Raw genomic sequence first — 19,956 nt, 5'->3', positions numbered from 1 at the left:
CAGTATCCCAGGGAGGCCTGTAGGTGGCCAGGGAGGTAGGAAGTACTCAGGCCTCAGTTCAGTCACGTGCACAGTGTATGTGCGCTGGGTGCAAATGCTCTCCACCCCCCACTCCTCCAGATTGTCCCCTGCTCCTCGCTGCTGCCCTGTGGGCGGTCCTTGGCCCAGATGGAGACCTGCTGCTGTCTGGCTGTGGGCACAGGAGGGCCACAGTGCTGCGCTGTCTACCTGGGGGGAGAAACCCATGGCGAGCATCCTTCCATAAGAGAAAGCCAGGGTTGGAGCGCCTGTGTGGCTCAGTGGGTTAAGCCTCTGCCTTCAGCTCAGGTCATGATTTCAGGGTCCTGGGATCGAGCCCTGTATCGGGCTCTCTGCTCAGCAGGGAGCCTGCTTCTCTGCCTACTTGTGATGTCTCTCTGTCAAATAAGTAAATAAAATCTTAAAAAAAAGAAAAAGAGCCAGGGCACCAGCTGGCGTCTCCTGTCAAGAGAGGGTGGTAGGCGAGCGAGGGAGAGCTGTTGGCTGGGCCTCTTAGATGAGGTCACCACCCAAACAACTAGAAGGATCTGCGAGGCCAGGTTCGAGGGATGGGGGAGACCAGCATTCATTCAAGGCAGCACGAACAGCCCATGCAAAGCCCCTGCGGCTGTGCTGGGCTCCGTGAGCTGGGGGCTTTGTGCCCTTTGTCCCTAGGTCAGTGTCTGGGCCTCTCCCAGGAAGGAGGGAAGACCTGTGTTGCAGGAGTCTGGCCTCATCCACCTCAGAGGTGGCTGCCTGAGACCTGGTGCTTGGTGGCCAGGACAGGACGCAGAGCTCAGGATTCCCAGGGGCGGGACGCAGGACCCACCCTGTCCCCTCCCTGCCTGTTGAGCTCAGGGGAGAGAGGTGACAGAGGCGTCCGGCAGGGGTGGGGATGGGGGGCCTGGAGATGGGCTCTCCGGAGAGAGGAGACCTGCCCTCAGGTGGAACAGGGAAGGGGCGCCAGCCTTGGGGCCTTAGCAGCCCCTTGTCAGGTCCCAGCTGCCAGCATGGGGAGCCACCTTCCATTTCTGCTCTGCACCCATGGACCGGTGGCCTCCCAGCTGGCCCCCCCAAGATGAAACTCAAGGCGCTGGGGCTGGGCTGGTGGGCGGGGGCTCCTCTCCCATTACTGATGGCTGCCATGGTGACCAGATAGGGACAGGTAGTGCTCGGTGGGAAGGCAGAGGAGGAGGGGGAACTGGAAGGCCCAGGTCTGCACCACATGCCCAGTCAGACCTCCGGGGGTGCAGGTAGTTAGCTAGTTGAGGATCCCCGAGGCCCCTTCTGCCTGCTGGGCAAGCTGCAGCTTTAGTCAGGTCTCTGGCCTCTGGCTGAGCCTTAATGTTTGACCAGGTCAGGCAGCCCTCATACCCCAATGTGCTGGGCCTCTCACTTCCTGGTCTGATGAGCCAGATGGACCCCAGCCCACACAGAGTGCACATTCAAGAGTGAGGGGGAGGTACTGTGTGCTGATGGTGACAACGGCCAAGAAGACTGATGGGAAAGTCAGGGGTGCACTGAGCAGCTGACATTTGTAGGTAAAGTGTGAAGGAAGTGAGGGAGGGTCCCTGCTCGCGCCTGGGGGGACTGCATTCCAGGCAGAGGGAACAGCCAGTGCGAAGCCTCTGAGGCAGGACTGTGCCAGAGGAACAGTGAGGTGGCCAGTGTGGCATAGGAGGAGCGAGGTGGAGAGAAGAGCATCGCAGTAGGTCATGAGTGAGTGAGGAGTTGGCCTTTTACTCTGCACGATGGGAGCTGTGGGTGCTGTGAGCAGCGGAAGGGCCACAAGCAGTCACCCTCCAGCCTCTGTCCAGGCTGAGGAGGAAGCCAGGATACCAGGCAAGGGGCACTAGGGGGGCCCAGGGCCACAGGAGGCTGTGCAGGTGCAGAGAAGTGGAGGAATTCGTGAACATTCGAAGTAGGGCCAACACTGTGTGGCCAGACTGGATGAAGGCTGAGGGGAAGGAGGAGAGATGTTACCTCCTCGGCCCTCCTGCCTGTTTTCCCCCATGCACCTGAAGGTTAGGTCAGGACTCCTACGGGGCCCACACATCCCAAAAGGCTTTGGGATGAGGACCTTGTTGGGAGGGGAGGAGGAACACAGGAATGTGGGAGTCCTGGGGGGCTGTCAGTGTGAGAGAAGGTGATACTCCCAACAGGTGACTGGTGTCCTTGGTCATTGCTGTTGAGGGCTTCAGGCACAGGACCTGGTCGCTGGCTAGTAGAGTATCACCAGGGGTGGTCCCAATGGAGCCAGGGGTCTTGATCCAGCCTGAGTCCCAGCGGGTGGGTGTCCACTCCCTCTGCCTCTCCCGCAGGCCTGTGTTAACCTGCTGCGGGGGAGGGAGGCCTTCCAGGTCCTCAGGGTCACCGAGAGCAGCAGGTGGCCCTGAGGGCAGGGAAGGGTGGAGGACCAGAGACGGAGTTACCGCTGGAGGGCACTGCCTGTTGGTGCTCACCGTGTCCCAGAGTGGTGGCGTGGGGGTGCCCCGGGTGGGCAAGGGAGTTACGGAGCGGAGACGGGGGCTGCGGACACGGGGTCCAGGCCAGGCGGGCACCTGGCAGAAACTCCTCCCCCGCTGCTCCGCGCCTTGGTTTTCTCCTGGAAAATGGGCAGGAGCGCGGGCCCGTCTCCAGCACACGTCGCGACAGCGCCGGGTCTTAATCGCCCGTGCTCGCCGCCGCTGCCTCCAGGAGACCTAGCGCCCGCGGGCCCTCAGGGTCTCAGACATCTCGCCCAGGCCCCAAGTCCCCGCCGCCAGCGCCCCCACAGAGGCGGAGCTTGTGCCGGCCCCGCCCCTCCCCGTCCCCAGCTCGGGCCGGCGCGCCCCCGGCCCAGCCGCGGCGCGTGACGCGGGGCGCGCGGCTCCGGCGGCCACCGCAGGCGGGCGCAAGCGGCAGCGGCTGCGTCCAGCGAGCGGGAGGCATGGCGGCGGCGGGGACGGCGGCGGGGCCGGCGGGGCCCGAGCCCATGCCGAGCTACGCGCAGCTGGTGCAGCGCAGCTGGGGCAGCGCGCTGGCGGCGGCGCGGGGCTGCGCGGACTGCGGCTGGGGGCTGGCGCGCCGCGGCCTGGCCGAGCACGCGCACCTGGCGCCGCCCGAGCTGCTGCTGCTGGCGCTTGGCGCGCTTGGCTGGACGGCGCTGCGCTCCGCGGCCACCGCGCGCCTCTTTCGGGTCAGTGTCGCCGGGGGCCGGGCCGCAGGGCCGCGGGCTAGGGGGCCGGGCTGTTTTGGGGGTCGTGGGACGCGGACCCCGGGCCCTCGCGGACCCCTTTCTGCCTCTCCAGGCGGCGTCACTGGAACGCGGGGGGCCTCGGGCTGGAGCTTTCGGGCTGAGGGCGGTGGGGGTGGGGTGGATGCGGGGGTGTGGCCGAGCTGGAGGAAGGCCGGAACGTGGGGACCCCTGCACGGATGGAGTGTTCGAGATGTGGGGAAACCGGGGCCGACTTACGCCGGGCGGTGCGGGACAAGGGGGCCCCGGCCGGTGGGAGGGCCCGGGCCGCCGCGCGCCCTTTCGGGCAGGGCCGAACCGAGGGCAGAGGAGCGGAGGACGCGGGGCGGGGTGGTCTCGGGGCACAGAAGCTGCCGGCGCCTTGCGCCTTGGGGCCATGCGGGGCGTGCCCGGAACCGGAGCAGGGCCGGAGGTCCACGCGGCCGCAGAGCGGACTTGTCCGCTGCTCCTGGGAAGAGGCAGGAGCTACCCGGTCGAGGTCTCGCGCATGTCTGGAGTCAGCGCCACCCTCCGACCTGGGGAGGCAAAGGCCTGGACTCCCCGGCCACGCCGGTGGTCTTGGGAGGTGATGCGGCCCGGGTCTTCAGAGCTGGACCGAGCTGCCTTTTAGGGGCTGCGTCCGAATTGCCCAGTTTCTAGCAAGTCTGGGGAGGCTACGGCCCCAACTGGAGAGTGACCCTGTGGGTGACATTGGCGCCTGGCCTCCCTCCCATCCTTAGGGAGGCGTCGCTGCTATGGGAGCTGGTGGGAAGGCGTTTGGCCCCTTAGCTTGGCTGCGACTCCCTCCTGGACTGACTGGGGTCACCCCGCCCCAATCTGGCTGGAGGTGGCAGGGGGTGCGGGGACAGAGAGCCCGGCGGCAACAAAGGGGCCTTTCTCTGCTGGCTGGGAAGAGGCTAGCCCTTGTTAAGTCAAGGATAGGGTGTTGTCCGGCCGCCACTGTCCCCACAATCATCCCTTATCACCCGCATGGGGAAAAGACCCCGGCCACCACCCTTCTTCAGGGAGGAGGAGGCAGGCACGAGGGCCCCTGCACAGGTCAGCCTTCATCCCCACCTGGCGTTGTTGGTCCCCTTGCTTTCCCAGTTTCCAGCTGGGAAGTGGGAGGTCCAGGAGGTTGAGAGACAGAGCCTCAAGCAGGGGGATGTGGTCGCTTTGGGACAACCAGAGTGGAGTGGGCTCCCTCCCTGAGGAGGAGGCTTGACAATGAGGGAGCCTGGTGGAGGGCGTGGGGGACAGCAAGAGCATGTGCACCCTCCCTTTTGGAATCCCCACAGCCGTGGCCAGTCCCGCCAGTCCGGGTGGGGCAGAACAGTTCGAGGCTCGCCCTTCCCAAGAAAGGGGTGGAGGGGCTGTCCTTTCCTCCAAAGCTCATCTTCTTGGCAGCCGCCTGGTTGCCAGGGGTGACTGGAACTGGCTCTGCCTGTCTCCATGGCAACTGATGGTGCTCAGGCCCCCTCCAGCCTCTCCTCCAGGGAAGGGGGCGGGCTTGACCCAGCAGCTCTGGAGCCCCGCCCCCAGGGAGCGGGAGGCGGGGACTCCTGGACTGGGGGTGGGGTGGGGGGAGTTGCACCCCTCAGACTCCTCCATCCCTCACTGCTGCATGACCTTTCTTCCTTCTGATCCTCCCTGGTTGTCCTTAGGTGGCTCAGTTCATGTCCCCTGCCTGGTACATACTTTCCATGCCCTGCCCTCTCTTTCTCTGCCCCATTCTCTCCTCCTTTGTCCCCCCACATTCTCATGCTCTCCCCCACCTACCCACCCCATCTTCCCCAACCTCTTTTTTTCTCTAGCCTACCCCCAGATTCTCCCTCCGAGGTACCCCTTCCCCTCAGGTTTCTCTCCCAAGGGGATCCCTTGGGGTTCCAGCCTCCCCACTTTCTCCCAGATGCCCCCATACTCACCTCCATGCTCTCTTCACAGCTTCACCCCTACAGGCCCCTCCATATCTTTAATCTCTCTTCCTCCCTGGCGGAGCTCCAGCTCCCTCTGGGAACCCCAGGTCCCCAACTCCCCTGGGCTGGCCCCATTGGTCTTCCTTGCACATGTCCCCCTTCTCCCTGCCACACCCTTCCCTTACGTTTCCTCAGGTCTCCCCCCACTCCCCTCCCCACACTGCGCCGGACAGCTGGGCACTAAGTTTAGCCTTTGGCTGGCACACGTGGGCTCTGGTTACGCTCCAGGCGGCAGTGGGTACTGGGGCCCGGCCCTCCCCAACACCGCCCAGCTTGGAGAGCCCCTGAGCCTGGCTTTCTCCACCCTGGAGGAGTGGTCCCTGGCCCTTGGCCCCCAGCACTGATGGCCACCCACCTTCTCACCCATAGCCCCTGGCCAAGCGGTGTCGCCTACAGCCTAGAGATGCCGCCAAGATGCCTGAGAGCGCCTGGAAGTTTCTCTTCTATCTGGGCGCTTGGAGCTACAGCGCCTACCTGCTCTTCGGCACCGACTACCCCTTCTTTCACGACCCACCCTCTGTCTTCTACGGTAGGGGCCCTGCCGGACAGAGCAGGGTGGGGGAAGGTTCTCTGCATGGGGGAGCTGGACACTCATCACACGTCTCATGCTGGATGTCTGCCTCAAGACAGCCCCCCCCCCCACCAAGGTAGCTCCAAGACAAGGGTGCCCGAAAGGCTCTGGGGACAGGAAAGGGTCTTGTTTAGGACCTGGTGCTGTTAGGGCTCAGGGAAGTGTCCTGAATGAGGTGACCCCTTGTATGGACCCAGGTGGGCATTCCAGGTGTCTGGAACCACGTGTGCAAAGGCCCTGGGGCCAGCATGAGTTTGGTGCATGAGGATGAGGGGAGGATAGGAAGAGTTTGAGTTTCATTCTAAATGAGATGGGTTTGTGGCTCATAAAAAGCTTCCTCTGGGGGTGCCTGGGTGGCTCAGTGGGTTAAAGCCTCTGCCTTCGACTCCGGTCATGATCTCAGGGTCCTGGGATCGAGCCCCACATCGGGCTCTCTGCTCAGTGGGGAGCCTGCTTCCTCCTCTCTCTCTGCCTGCCTCTCTGCCTACTTGTGATCTCTGTCTGTCAAATAAATAAATAAAATATTAAAAAAAAAAAAAGCTTCCTCTGGCTGCCATGTGGAGGCAGGAGAGTCTTGCATAAGGAAGAAAGTGGCCCAGTGGGGAGGTGAGGAACTACTGTGGCTTGGACCAGCTTGGTGAAGAGATAAAGATGACGAGAAACGGCTGCATCCATTGATTGGATTAGATGTGGGGGTGGTCAAGGCCTGAGCTTGGTGGGATAGGCAGGAAGGTGACTGCAGTGTCCTATATCACCGGCAGGCAGGCTGTTCTAGAAAACCCGATCTGTGATGGGGGCGTCCAGATTTCTCTATTCCTATGCTGACCACGTGGATGTGTTTCCTGCCATGGGACGTAAACAGTTTCTGTAGCCTCCTGGTGGCACCAAGCCCCACGCCCCCATCTGAGGGCTTGGCACACAACTTTGGTGTTTCAGTAGCCCAGTGACGAGTACCGCATTTGCTGGGCACCTGTCTGTCTCGGTGGGACTGCATCGCCCACATGGCCACTCTCCCACGTGTGTTGCCCTTGTTATAAATCCCTGTTGGCAGGTTTTAGCTGTCATTCCATTTCCCTTTGTGTGAATGAACCATCGCGGATTCTTGTCAGTTTCAGGCATGGCGTTGCCTCTGGCTTTTTCTTTTAAATTATGCTGTGATAACATGCTTGCACGTGAGCTGCTGCTTTGCATGTGCACTTACTAGGCACCAACTGTGTACCAGGCACTATGCAGACACAGCTGTGAGTGCTCCAGAGAAAGCCCCCCCCCCACCTTGATAGCTTGTGGAGACAGTGAAGTACGAAATCTGTTAACAGCTGATGAGAAAACTCCAGGCAGGGCTCGGGAATATTCTAGAGATGGGGATGGACCCACCAAAAGTGACCTTTCTGTGGGGGACCTGGAGGGGCCTGAGGCAGAGATGAAATGCAAAGGCCACTGTGGGACAGGCCCACTCCTGGCAGATGCTCAGAGGCAGAGAGCAGCCCCCCAGGACCGGGTGTCTCCTGGAGGACTGTGAGGAGGGGGGCGGATACTGACGGGCCCAGCTGAATAGGACGCTGGGGGCACAAGGGGGCTCTGCCCAGGACGGGGCCCAGAATGGGAGAGAAGTGGTTGGTTCGAGAAATGTTTTGAAGGCAGGCTGGGGTTCCGTGGCCCGCGAGTGCAGGGAGGCGCAGATGGAGTCTAGATGGGGGATCCCATGTGAACCGCACTCTCCCTACCCTGCCCCGCATCCGGGGCTCGAGGCTGGAAGGGGGCGCTCGCCCAGTGGTAAACGTCTTGCCCCTGCAAGGGGTGGAAAATTCGGTGTCCTGTTTCCACAGCGGGCTGGCTCTGTGTGCTGAGGTGCCTCTGTGTCCCTTCCTTCTCGAGGGGGACAGAAGCGCCCCGCAGGTGTGTGTGTGGGAGCCTCCACCTGCAAGTGTGTTTTGTTGTCAAACTTGGAGGAGCCCCTGGACCTGATAAAGTAGTAGGAGGAAAGCTAATCCATTGGTGGTTGGGGGGGGAGTTGCATTTTTTTTAATTAGGTGAAATATACATGCCGTAAAGTCAACCGTAATTTGCCAGTCATCGGTTCTGCCCGCTTGTCTGAGGTCCCTGGAGTAGCCAGATGCGTGGATCCGGGAGACGGGCCCGGGAACGGCCCGGGTAGCCGGTGCTTCATGGGCGCAGAGGTTCGAGTGTGCACCTCTAGGAGTGTTCTGGAGATCGCCGTGCCACGGCGCAAGCACAGTGGCGCCACCGAACGTAAACATGGCTGGGGGGCAGCGTGTCATGGTTTTTAAAGAGTCGCCATGTCCAAGTGGACGGTTCAGGGGCACGTAGCCCATTCCCTGTGCTGTGCCGCCATCCTCCCTGAGGGAGACCCTGTCTCCCTCCCCCTGGCCACCACGGATCTGCTTTCTGTCTCTGGATTTGCCAATTCTGGACGTTTCCTAGACATGGGATCAGGCAGCATGTGACCTTTTGTGTCTGGCTTCTCTCACTCTGCATCTGGTTTTTGAGGCTCCTCGTGGGAGTCGGTGCCTCACCACTTTGCACTGCCGGGCAGCCTTCCGTTCTGTGGGGGCCCGCGTTCTGCTCACCCACTCACGCATCGGCGGGTGCTTGGTGGCGGCCGGCAGTGCTGCTGTGCACGCGTGTGTGCAAGGAGCCCTGGCTTCAGCTCCCTTGGGCACCTCACTAGGACTGGACTTGCCGGAGCTTGGGGCTCGTGTGTTCATGGCGGCCACGGGGAGGGTGGACGGTCAGGGACAGGCTCTGGAAGGCCGGTGGGGCAGGGGGAGCTGGGGCCGAGCTGAGCAGGAGACGGTGGTGCCGGGAGCAGGGGCAGGGTGGCGAGGGCAGGGGAAGCAAGCAGAGGCCTGGACCCACACGGGGTCAAGGCATGAGGTCAAGGCACAGATGAGGAACTGTCGCCGAGGTGAGGCACTGGGGGGTAGGGGGGCGTGGTTTAGGGGATGGCCAGGTTCCAGGGGGCTCCAGGTCTCTGAGGCTGGAGGCGGGAGGCCCCGGAGGGAGCCCAGGGTGGCTGTTTTTGGGAAGTGGCCAGCGAAGTCTGGGTCGATGTAGCCAGATGGTCCTGAGACAGGAAATGGGGAGAGCTAGAAGTCAGGCTCACCAGAAGGGGGTGAAGCCTGAGTGGGTGGGCACAGGTGCCAGGAGAAGCCAGGGGCAGGAGCAGGGTGGGGGGGGGGGAGCAGCCACACCCCACGAGGTGGGCCAGCCCATCCCGAATGGCACTGGCCGGGGAAACCAAGCCAGAGTTGGAAATCCTGCAAAGGACAGATTTCAGGGGTAGGAACACCTTTTCCTATAAATCTAGAACCGTTCCCCCCAAAAGAACACCCATTTGTAAAAAAAAATCATGGGTAGAGTGGGAGCAGAAAAGCAGCCAGGGCGCCTGTGGAAGGGGGTGGCACACCCTAGTCGGAGGGGGTCTGGGAGGCCCCTGACCACACGCGCCTGCTCTCCCTAGACTGGACGCCGGGCATGGCGGTGCCCCCGGACATCGCAGCCGCCTACCTGCTGCAAGGAAGCTTTTACGGCCACTCCATCTACGCCACGCTGTATATGGACGCCTGGCGCAAGGACTCAGTGGTCATGCTTATCCACCACGTGGTCACCCTGGTCCTCATCGTCTCCTCCTATGCCTTCCGGTGAGTCCGGCAGCAGGCAGGAGGGCAAAGGGCCCAGCATGAGCAGAGAGGGGAGGCTGGTGGGGGCCACAGCAAGTATCCATGGGGCTGAGTTCTGGAAAAAGACAGCTAGAAGGATGGTGCGGCGGGGGGGGGGGGGTGTCAGGTGCAGAGAAACCCCCGGCCCTTTCGTACACTATCCATCTCCCTCCGGCCCCTCCAACCCTGTGGCAGCCTCGGGCAGGACACTTAGAAGTGTTTCCTGGGGGGCGCCTGGGGGACTCAGTGGGTTAAAGCCTCTGCTTTCGGCTCAGGTCATGATCCCAGGGTCCTGGGATCGAGCCCCGCATCGGGCTCTCTGCTCTGCAGAGAGGGAGTCTGCTTCTTCCTCTCTCTCTGCCTGCCTCTCTGCCTACTTGTGATCTCTGTCTGTCAAATAAATAAATAAAATCTTAAAAAAAAAAAAAGCGTTTCCTGGGCCACCCGCTGTTCCCCGCTGCCCTGGGGGGTGTGGCTAGGAGCGCCGCAGACCCACCTTGGCGTTCTGGAGCCCACTGCAGCCGCCACACGTGGCCCCTGAGGGCCTCCAGCGCAGCCCATCCGCACCTCAGCCTGCCCTACGTGGAGGATCTCCCCTGTGTTTCAAAGGCAGTGGAGAGTGAATCTCTCTTGCCAATCCTTTTGTTGTATCAGTTGCACGTGAAAATGACGTTTCGGACTTACTGAGTTAGTTAGAATATAGCGTTAGAATTAATTGTACCTCTTCTTTACCTCTTGTTTTAAAGGTGGCTAATAGGGGCGCCTGGGTGGCTCAGTGGGTTAAAGCCTCTACTTTTGGCTTGGGTAGTAGTCTCAGGGTCCTGGGATTGAGCCCCTCATCGGGCTCTCTGCTCAGCAGGGAGCCTGCCTCTCTGCCCACTTGTGATCTCTGTCTGTCAAATAAATAAATAAATCCTTTAAAAAAAAATAAATGTGGCTGATAGGGAATCTGAAATAACATTCACGGCTTATGTGCTGTTCCTCTTGGACGGGCTGCCCCGCGAGTCAGCTGCTGGCCACCCGTGCCCATGTCAGCTGGAATTAAACTGAAATAAAGTTGCATACTGCATTCTGTAGCCACACTAGCCACATGGCAGCTGTTCAGTGGACCCATGTGGCTGCTGGCTCTCATACAGGATAATGCAGGTTAGAACATTCCTATCATTCCAGAAAGTTCTATGAGATAGCATTGCTCTAGAGTAGAATCAGGTGATAAAACCCAAACAAGCAAACAGACAAGAAGAGAACTAACAGTTGGTTTGAAGGTGATAACTATGGAGAAAAGTCAGAAGATAAGGACCTGGGGGTGGTGAGGTGTGGGTGGTTGGGTGACAGGTGAGCAAAGTCTGAAAGGTGAAGGAAGACTCCGTGTTGGGTGTTGGGACCAGCATGTGCAAAGGGTCTGTGGTACATGAGCTGTCGGGAGGGTGGAGTGAGAGAGATGCCCAGCCGTGTCCAGGCTGAATTCAGGTCCAGTGGCCCAAGCAGCTGTCAGGTGGAATGCTGAGGTGGGACGGGGGGACGGCCTTCAGGCTTCTTTGGAGCCTGCTGGGGACTCGGTCTTCCCTAGGCAGGTCTGCAGATTGCAGCAAGGTTCAGGTTAAATGAACAGACCTAGGAGGGTCAGCGTGGCAATGATATTGGAGGTGAGGGACGAACTTGCGGAGGATCTGGATGCAAAATGGCCCTGGCCACCAAGGGTCAGGGGTCAAGGCAAGATGGGGCAGACAAGGAGCCTCCAGGGAGGCTCCTGGGTCACCTGGGGACAGTGAGGCAGGGAGGGTGAGGGTGCGGGCAGGGCCACCAAGGGTCAGGTACAGCTTGGGTTTTGCCCCTGATCTGGCCCTGTGGGGAAATGGGCAGGTCATGTGGGCAAGGGACCACAGCTTTGAAGGGCCCTGCAGGAGGCTTGGGGTGCAGACTTGGTGCAGGGTAACAGTCCCCAGTGTGACCCACCCTCTCTCCTCTCCTTTCCCACCTCCTCCCCAGGTACCACAACGTGGGCATCCTCGTGCTCTTCCTGCATGACATTAGTGACGTGCAGCTGGAATTCACCAAGCTCAATGTCTACTTCAAATCCCGCGGAGGCTCCCACCACCGGCTCCACGCCCTGGCGGCAGACCTGGGCTGCCTCAGCTTCAGCCTCAGCTGGTGAGGGGGCTGGTGAGAGGGGGTGGGACCAAGCAGAAAGTGGGTGGGGCCTGGCGAAGTGGGCAGGGTAGAAGGTGGGGCTGGTGAGAAGGGGTGGAGCATTGGGGAGGGAGGGCTTGAGGGAGGGCTTGAGGGAATGGGTGGGGCAAAGCGGGGGAAGAGGGTGGGGCCTGGTGACGTGGGCAGGGCCTGGCAGAAGCAGGGTTGGGCAGGAAAGGACAGAGCTGGGATGGAGACAGATGGGCAGGGGTGGGCAGGGAGGTGACAGAGGGACCGGGATGGGTGCGGGTATGCAGGGACAGATGGATGAGTCCAGCTGGGATAGCATAGGGCCTGGGTGGGGCAAGCCACCTCCCCAACAGCTTCCCCAAGTCCCCCTCCCCACTGCAGGTTCTGGTTCCGCCTCTACTGGTTTCCGCTCAAGGTTCTGTACGCCACGTGCCACAGCAGCCTGCGCTCGGTGCCTGACATCCCCTTCTACTTCTTCTTCAACGCACTCCTTCTGTTGCTCACTCTCATGAACCTCTACTGGTTCCTGGTGAGTCGGCAGCCCACAGCTCCTTGCCCACCCAGCAGGCAGTCCCCAGGCATTGGTGTAGGCGCAGGCCCTTCTCAGGCACGCCCAGCGAGGGGCATATTCGTCCCCCAGGACAGCACATGCAAAGGGCCTGTGGCAGAAGCACAAGGCCAGCCATTGGGAGGGTAGCAGGGGGAGGGAAGTGCCTTTTTCTCACCCGTGCTCCCTCCCCCCACCCAGTACATCGTGGCCTTTGCTGCCAAGGTGCTGACGGGCCAGGTACGTGAACTGAAGGACGTGCGGGAATACGACGCGGCAGAGGCCCAGAGCCCCAAGCCCAGCAAAGCTGAGTGAGTGTGGAGGGGCTGCCGCCCCGGTTCATTCCTTTAGCCACGTCTGTCCGGCCGCGTGCGCTCTGGGGGCCTGCCCTGGAGACGAGGCAGTGAATGATGCCACCATGGACGCTGCCCCTGGAGCCTACGTCCCACAGAGACTGCAATAAAGGCACGGAAGATTAGCGACAGAGTTAGACGCCGTCAGGCCAGACAGGAAGTGGGTAGAGCAGCCTGGGGCTGGGGCAGGTTGGCAGGAGCAGAGAACTGGGGTGTTGGTGGTAGGAGCATGAGGGCCAGACTGGGTCGCTGGCCCAGTGGGTGAGCAGCCGTGATCCAGGCCACAGGGGAGCCTCTAAGCAGGTGGCGTGGAGGTGGGGAGGAACGGGGGCTCTGGTGGCCCGGAGACCCCATGCTTGGTCCATGCTGACGCTCCCTGGTCTTGAGGTCCAGTGGGGCAGCCCACTGGTCAGTCAGGTAGGAGAGGGGGCTTGGGGCTCAGACCCAGTCTGGCCCAGGCGGGAGTCCTAGGGAAGGAGGGGAAACAGGGCCTCATCAAGCATCACAGAGGTAGGACCCCCAGGACTCGCCAGCCCCGGGGTGTAAGCCAGATAGTGTCCAACGCTCTCAGCCTAGAGGGGGCCCCAGGAGTGAATGGAGGCAGGTTTGGGTGACCAGCAGAGTCTAGGGAGTATGACGCCACAGAGGGAACATGGGGAGCAAGCTGCAGCAAGGTGGGGGGGGCTGCTTACAGCTCGCAAGGTACTGAGTTGACCCTGTGATTTGACTTCTGGGGGTGCTCATCAGTGACCAGCTGGGAGAGGGGATTTCAGGGAAGCAGGTGGGTCAGAATGGGCCACGAGGAGGATGAGAGAAGCAGAGATCTTGAAAGTCTTACTGGGATACATAAGAAGGGGGAGGAGAGAACTGGGGGTTCCAGCGTGGAGAGCTCTGTGGCCAGTTCACATATATGAAAGCACTTTGCACCCCCCAAGCGTGGCACTGCAGGTGGGGGGTGCTAAGGCCAAGAAGCCAGCGTCCAAGCCAGAGAGGGACCAGACAGGTGAGCAGGGATCACAGACACGAGAGGGCTGGGCAGCAGGTGAGGTCTCCCCAGGGGGCTGATGTGCGGGGCCCCAGGTGACTGATCACCACAAGGCCATCTCTGTCATCGGGGCATGTGGGCACAGGGGCCGTAGCCAGGACGAGCGTGGTCAGATCCCAACTCTGCTGTAGAACCCACCAGACTTGTTTCAGGTGAAAGAGAAATAAAAGAAATGAGGACAATCCATGACTTCCTGCTCGAGCTGCCATTTCCCAAGGTGGAAGTTGGGGCTGAGCTGGGGTAGGGCTGTGTGCACCGGGCTGAGAGGGGGGAAGGGGGAGGGCTGTGTGCACCTGCCGGGAGTGGGGAGGGGCAATCAGGCATCTAGTCTGGGGACTGTTCGATCGTCCGATGTCCAGTGAGCATGAGTTGAGAATTCCACGAAGACATTGGTGAGGTGTCACCAAGGGGTCTGACGAGCCCTCAGAGGTTTCCAGAAAGAGCAACGGCTAAAGCAGCGGGTGGGAGAGGGGGGCACCTGCTTGTCCCAAACTGAACACTGGAAAGATGTCTCTGTTGGAGACCCGTGAACTCCCAGTGGAGATGTCCAGACCAACCAGTCCCGCCGGGTGCAGCTCCCTAATCTCTCTGCCCTGAGAACGCCCGTCCAGAACGTGGGGTGGGGGCTGGGGCGGGAGTACTGGCACCTGGCCAGCATGTCCAGTAGGGTGACAGCGTGAACTCCGCCCAGAAAGGACAGGGCAGACCATGGAATGCACTGCCGTGATCCCCCCCACCCCGGCGGTCACCCGCAGAACTCAATTCCCCGAGGCTGGCCAGGGTTCGCGCAGTCACGTGTGATGTGGGGTAAGAAGCAAGGAGAGTGTGGAGCGTGCTGCCAGAGTGGTCAGGACTGCCCCCCCGACCCTCAGGTCATGGAAATCAAGGCCATTGAAGCACTGTCCCCGATCAGAGGAGACGAGGACACAGTGACTGAATGCGGCATGGGCTGGCGGGCCAAAACAAAAGGACATCCGCAGAAAAACTCGTGAAATCAAATAAGGTCTACGTTTCGTTCGTAGCCAGCCTCAGTGTCCTAGTTGTGACAGGTACACGGTGGAGGTGTGAGACGGTGACATTCAGGGAAGCCAGGCGAGGGCTACCCCGTGGCTACCCGGCCTGCCTTCACAACATCTCTGCCCACTGATGATTACCCTAGAGTAAAAATCTTATTAAAAAAAATAACAAACAAAAAGCACAAAAGACCGTCAGAGATGACATCAGGTGTCACAGTGCATTGCCGGTTCTGTCCTAACAAAGTACCAGGAGTTGGAGGGGGCCTTAGAACACCAGAAATGTGTCTTTCACAGTCCTGGAGACCGGAAGTCTAACATTGTCAGCAGGGCCGTGCGCGCTCCAACATCTCCAGCAGAGAGCATGTCCTCATCTCTTCCAGCATCCAGAGGCCCCACGTGTCCCTTAGCTTCTGGCCGTGTCACTCCAGTGCCCATTCTCTGCCTGCACATGACCTTCTCTCAGAGCTCTTCTCTCTTACAAGGACTCTTGTCTTCTGATTTAGAGCCGGCCCTAAGTCCAGTCTGCTCCCAGCCCAGATTGCTACACTTAATCACATCTGCAGAGAGCCTTTTTTCCTCATCAAGTCACCTGCCCAACTTCCAGAGATGAGGATGTGACTAGACCTTTTTGGGGACCGCCCTTCAACCCGCTGCGAATGTTAAGGCTCATATGATTAGATGCTGCTAGAGAGAGAATCAGGAAGTTGAAAGCTGCAAAGGGACCCAGATTGCAGTGGCCGCAGCTGGAAGCGATGACGGCTGGAATTGTGAGAATGACCCGGCCTCACCGAGTTCTGATAGGAAGCGGAGACAACATGAGAAGACGCAGTGCTGAGAATTTTCCAACATAAAAGACGTAAATCAGAAAGAGGATGAATAAAAAGGCATCCGTGCCCCAGACATGTCGCAGCGAGAAATGCAAAACAGCCACAGGAAAGGGGCTACGTGACAATGACACAGCGAGGGATTCTGGACGAGTGTGGAGGGAACTATCCTGTCCAATTCCAAAAAGAAGGAACCAGCAACTGGGAGTTTCATACACAATTTTGAAAACATTTACCTGAGGGCTCCCGGCTGGCTCTGTCAGTGGAGCACAGGACTCTCGAGCTTGGGGTCCTACGTTCGAGCCCCATGTTGGGTGTAGAGTTTACTTAAAAAAATAAAATCTTTTTAAAAATAAACAAACAAAAACAATGAGGAGACAGGAAACCCACAGGAACAAAAACTAGGAAAGTTTACCGCCCGCAGATCTCGATGGGTATGTTTCAGAACACAGGAAAGCTATCCCAAGAGGGAGACCAGCAGGAGAAATGACACATGTCTGGGTAAAAAAAAAATTTAAATGCCTGATTGGAGCTTTTAAAAAATGAGAACTGAAGTAGTAAATGCTGAAATGGGATTGGGGCCTTTGCCCTTTGCAAGAGGGCAGGGATCACCTTTAGGCTATATTAAGGACGTCTGGGAATGCTAGTAGGGTGTAGAGAGGAACCCAGGACAGGCACAAAAAAATAAATAAGTGCAAAAAGGGAAGGTTAGTAAACGTAGGATAAGGAATGCAAAACAAGAGGGTAGACTCTCGAGTATTACACATCCAAACAAGGAGACATGGAATAATCGTGACAGTTACAAGATTTTTTTTTTTTTTTTTACAGATTTTATTTATTCACTTGACAGAGAGAAATCACAAGTAGGCAGAGAGGCAGGCAGCAGGCTCCCTGCCGAGCAGAGAGCCCAATGCGGGGCTCGATCCCAGGACCCTGAGATCATCACCTGAGCCAAAGGCAGAGGCTTAACCCACTGAGCCACCCAGGCGCCCAAAATTGGGTTTTTATTTATTTTATTTTAAAGAAATGTTTATTTATTTATTTAGAGAGCATGCAAGGGGGAGGGTCAGAAGGAGAGAAACTCATGTAGACTCCCTGCTGAATGTGGACCCCCCCACACACACACACGGGGCTCGATCCCACAATCCTGAGATCATGACCTGAACCAAAACCAAGAGTCAGATGCTCAACCCACTAAGCCACCAGGCACCCCACAAGATTTTTTTTTTTTTTTTAAATTCACCTCTCCACTGGTTAAAAGACTTCAAGTCCAGGGTACGTGAACATTGCAAGTAAAAGGACAGGACAAGAAATTCAGATGCAATCCTTGATCTGGAACATTCCACGGGATACAGTCCTAAATCTCCACGTGACCGGACCACGGGAGGTAGTCCTCGCACATCATCGAGCAGCTCAGAAGCAGGGCGAACGGACGTTCCTTTCGAGCACAGGCTGTTTCAGACTTGACCACACCCAGCCACAGGAGACATCTCCCGGACCTAGAACCAGGATCCTGCAGGCTGCTTAGACAAAAATTCAGCAAGATTTGAGAACAGTAAGGAGATGACAACAGAGAGCGCTGTGGAGTAACGCAGGACCCGGCCAGTGAGTAGCTCCGCCCCCTTCCTCAGGGTGCCCGGCTCCATTCATTCCAGCTGCTTCTCTCTTCTCACTCCCTCTGCCTCCCAGAGCCCCTGCTCCTCTGGCCGACCACCCTCAGGGACAATCAACCCCCCCCTCGCCCACCCCTCCCCCGTCTCCGCCATTGGCTCCCTGGAAGGGCCCCTGTGCCCAGCTCCTGACCCAGCTCCTCTGTCTGAAGTCCCCACTGTCGCCTCAGGGGCTGCTGGTCTCTGCAGCCATCAAGGGCCGTCACCCCCGCGCTCGGCCTGCCGACCTGCCCCGCGGCCCCCACCACTTCCCCGTGGCCTCCCCCTCCTGCAGCCCCTTCATTTAATTCACCTGACTTCCAGGGTGCTCCCCCAGCTCCCGGTGCTCCTCTACGTGCCATTCTCTGTCTCCTGGTCTGCTTGAGCATCTGCGGAACTATCCAGAATCAGCCCCACCCTTCCCTCCCCAAACCACCTGTCCAGAATATTGGCCCATCGCAGTGGAGGGAAACCATGCCAAACCCTGGGGAGTCCCCTCACTCCCTGTCCTCTTTAGCTCTGAGGAAGTATCCAGAGCCCTCCCAAGATGCTGCCTGCCTTCATCTCCGTCCGGTCTCCGTCCGCCCTTGTTCTGATTCTCTTTTCCCCACAATGGTGCAATGAAACCGAAAAGCACAAATCTGACATCATAGAGAAACCACACACACCCCCACCCCCCGCCAAATGCTAACACGAACACTGGTTTTGAGCAGGGAGGGGTGCTTGGAAGCTTGTACAGGAAAATAAACCAGCATCATCAGGAAAGTTCTGATAAAACGTCACCTGGTGTGGTGCAGATCCTTGAATGTATTAAACCTACTATGAACGTATAAGAACGAAAACAGTACGGAACAGAGCTGAGTCCATGAATAGAATAGGCTCCAGTCCTAAATATCAGTGGGAGGGAAGAGCCATCAGAGTAACCATCTGGAGAAAAGCACAGACTCGTGTATCTCGGATCAGCCTGAGGCAGGAGCAGAAGCTGCAAAATGAAACCAGAGTCGAAAAGGGAGATTGTGGCATCTAGCAAGGAGCTAGGAGACGAGTCCAGAAGCCAGGAGCCCCCACCTCTGCTCCGTCTGGAGGACCGGCAAGCAGAAACAGACAACAGAGGACAGACCTGAGCGCTTATCTCTAGGGCCTTATCTCTAACCTCACAGAACTACGGCTCCTGCCAGTGACAGCAGCAAGAGAAAGGGCAGCAAGGCCCCGGGAAAGTGGGCAGAGAACGGGACGCGTACTCCCAGGAAGGGACACCCAGTGGCTCCAGACCAAGGGAAGAATGAATTAAAGTGACTGAGGTCATCTAGGTTCCTATACGGAAGGGTCTCTGAGCTAGAGTGCTCCTCAAAACAACCCCGTGTGCTAGGATCCGTGTGAGATACCAGCAAGATGTGTGTGAAATGCTGCACAGAGCCAGGAAACCCAGGTTCATTTCCAGGAGCGGCCCAGGCAAACTGTGAATTCTCTGTGCTTTCTGATGTCTAGATCGTGAGAATATAGTACCAGCTCAAAAAACTTAATACATGTGTACGTAAACCGGACCGTAGAACCCACTTCTGCAAAGACACAGAGCAATGTGCAAAGGCATGAGGGGCTCCCCGAAGTGGGAACAGCACTAGCCAGTGCCATGACCAGTAAGCGGCAGCAAGATGCTGTTTCAGCACCAGCAGATGTGACAAAGGCACCAAGGAGCAGGGGCGGTAACCCTTGTTGAATCTGGTAAGGTGGTCCTGGGCAGACCCCGAGTCGGAACCTGAGACCTGCCAATAATTCAGGTAGGGCAAATGGATTTGATGGAGAACAGTGGTGCGCACAGCAGCGATCTCAGTGTCGACTTTTTTGGAACATTGGGGTGCAGAAGACTTTTTTTTTAAAAGATTTTATTTATTTGAGAGGGAGAGGGGAAGGGAGAAGCAGACTCCATGCTGAGCAGGGAGCCCGATGCGGGGCTCGATCCCAGGACCCTCAGATCATGACCTGCTCCGAAGGCAGATGCTTAACCGACTGGACTACCCAGGCGCCCCCAGAAGACGTCTTCATAGTTTGAAATATGCAAGTCATATGTGATTTAGAAATTAGGGGCCTTTCTCTGGTGGACACTTACCATATTGATTGAGTTTTAAAACGCTGCATCATCTGTTTTCAGAACGTGGAAGGAAAGTAGGGGCTGTGGCAGTTGTAGACAGAGGCCAGTGGATGGAGAATCATAGGGGCTGTGAAGACTTTTTTTGTTGGGCTGCAAGCCAGACGGGGCCACCAGAGCCAGGGAGGAGCCCTACTCTGGGTGGAGTGTCAGGGAGCTGTGGCCAATTTTGCCCACTCTCTGGAAGGGGAGGAGTATAAATTGTAGGGTTTATCCAGACCCAAGTGGTGGGGTTAAATCGGGGCAAAAGCCGACCAGCGGCGTGGGTAGCTCAGGAGGGAGGAGAGAGGAGGGTTTAATTGGGAGGATCAGGGATGCCCTGGCCACTAGGCGGAAGGGGCCCTGTGAGCAGGGAGGAGGGACACCGGTGGGCTGCAGCCTGGCTGGAAGAATGGATGTGGAGGGCCATGCAGGCGAGACAGGGCAGTATGTGGGGGCATGGGGTCCCGGGGCTAACCTGGGCCCGGTTCTGGCCCCCCCCCCCCCCAGGAAGCCGCTGAGGAACGGCCTGGTGAAAGACAAGCGCTTCTGAATTCCTTGATCACCGTCCCTCCCCTTAGGACCCAGCCCCGCCCGACCACGCTCCACAGGGACCGACCACGCCCCTCCCTGGGACTCTGGCTCCGTCCAGCTCCGCCCCAACTAGGACCTGGCCACTCCCGGTCACCTCCCCCTGGACCCCTGACTCCGCCCCCGGGGTCTACCCCAGTCCGGCTTCAGGACCGCGGCCACTTCCCTGGGGACCCTGACCCCGCCC

At 58.9% G+C, this 19,956-nt stretch overlaps 1 protein-coding gene across 1 annotated transcript; it reads left to right on the top strand.

Annotated features, from left to right (window-relative positions):
• Nucleotides 1–2,926: 2,926 nt before the first annotated feature.
• On the top strand, nt 2,927–19,820 carry CERS1 (ceramide synthase 1). The gene is made up of 7 exons (XM_045990080.1): nt 2,927–3,196; nt 5,578–5,737; nt 9,261–9,441; nt 11,449–11,610; nt 12,001–12,148; nt 12,368–12,477; nt 19,689–19,820. The coding sequence occupies exons 1-7, from the start codon at nt 2,948–2,950 to the stop codon at nt 19,729–19,731; spliced, it is 1,053 nt and encodes a 350-aa protein (XP_045846036.1). The 5' UTR covers nt 2,927–2,947; the 3' UTR covers nt 19,732–19,820.
• Nucleotides 19,821–19,956: the final 136 nt, after the last annotated feature.

The sequence above is a fragment of the Meles meles genome, chromosome 20 (assembly GCF_922984935.1).
Source record: "Meles meles chromosome 20, mMelMel3.1 paternal haplotype, whole genome shotgun sequence".
Classification (NCBI taxonomy): Eukaryota; Metazoa; Chordata; class Mammalia; order Carnivora; family Mustelidae; genus Meles; species Meles meles.
This window is presented reverse-complemented; position numbering and strand designations above follow the sequence as displayed.

Bases quoted from the DNA above. Each gene is read 5' to 3' on its own strand.
- CERS1 (XM_045990080.1), top strand. From the start codon at position 2,948: ATGGCGGCGGCGGGGACGGCGGCGGGGCCGGCGGGGCCCGAGCCCATG. The intron at 11,611-12,000 runs GTGAGGGGGCTG...TCCCCACTGCAG, and splicing joins CTCAGCTTCAGCCTCAGCTG to GTTCTGGTTCCGCCTCTACT. The intron at 12,149-12,367 runs GTGAGTCGGCAG...CCCCCCACCCAG, and splicing joins TGAACCTCTACTGGTTCCTG to TACATCGTGGCCTTTGCTGC.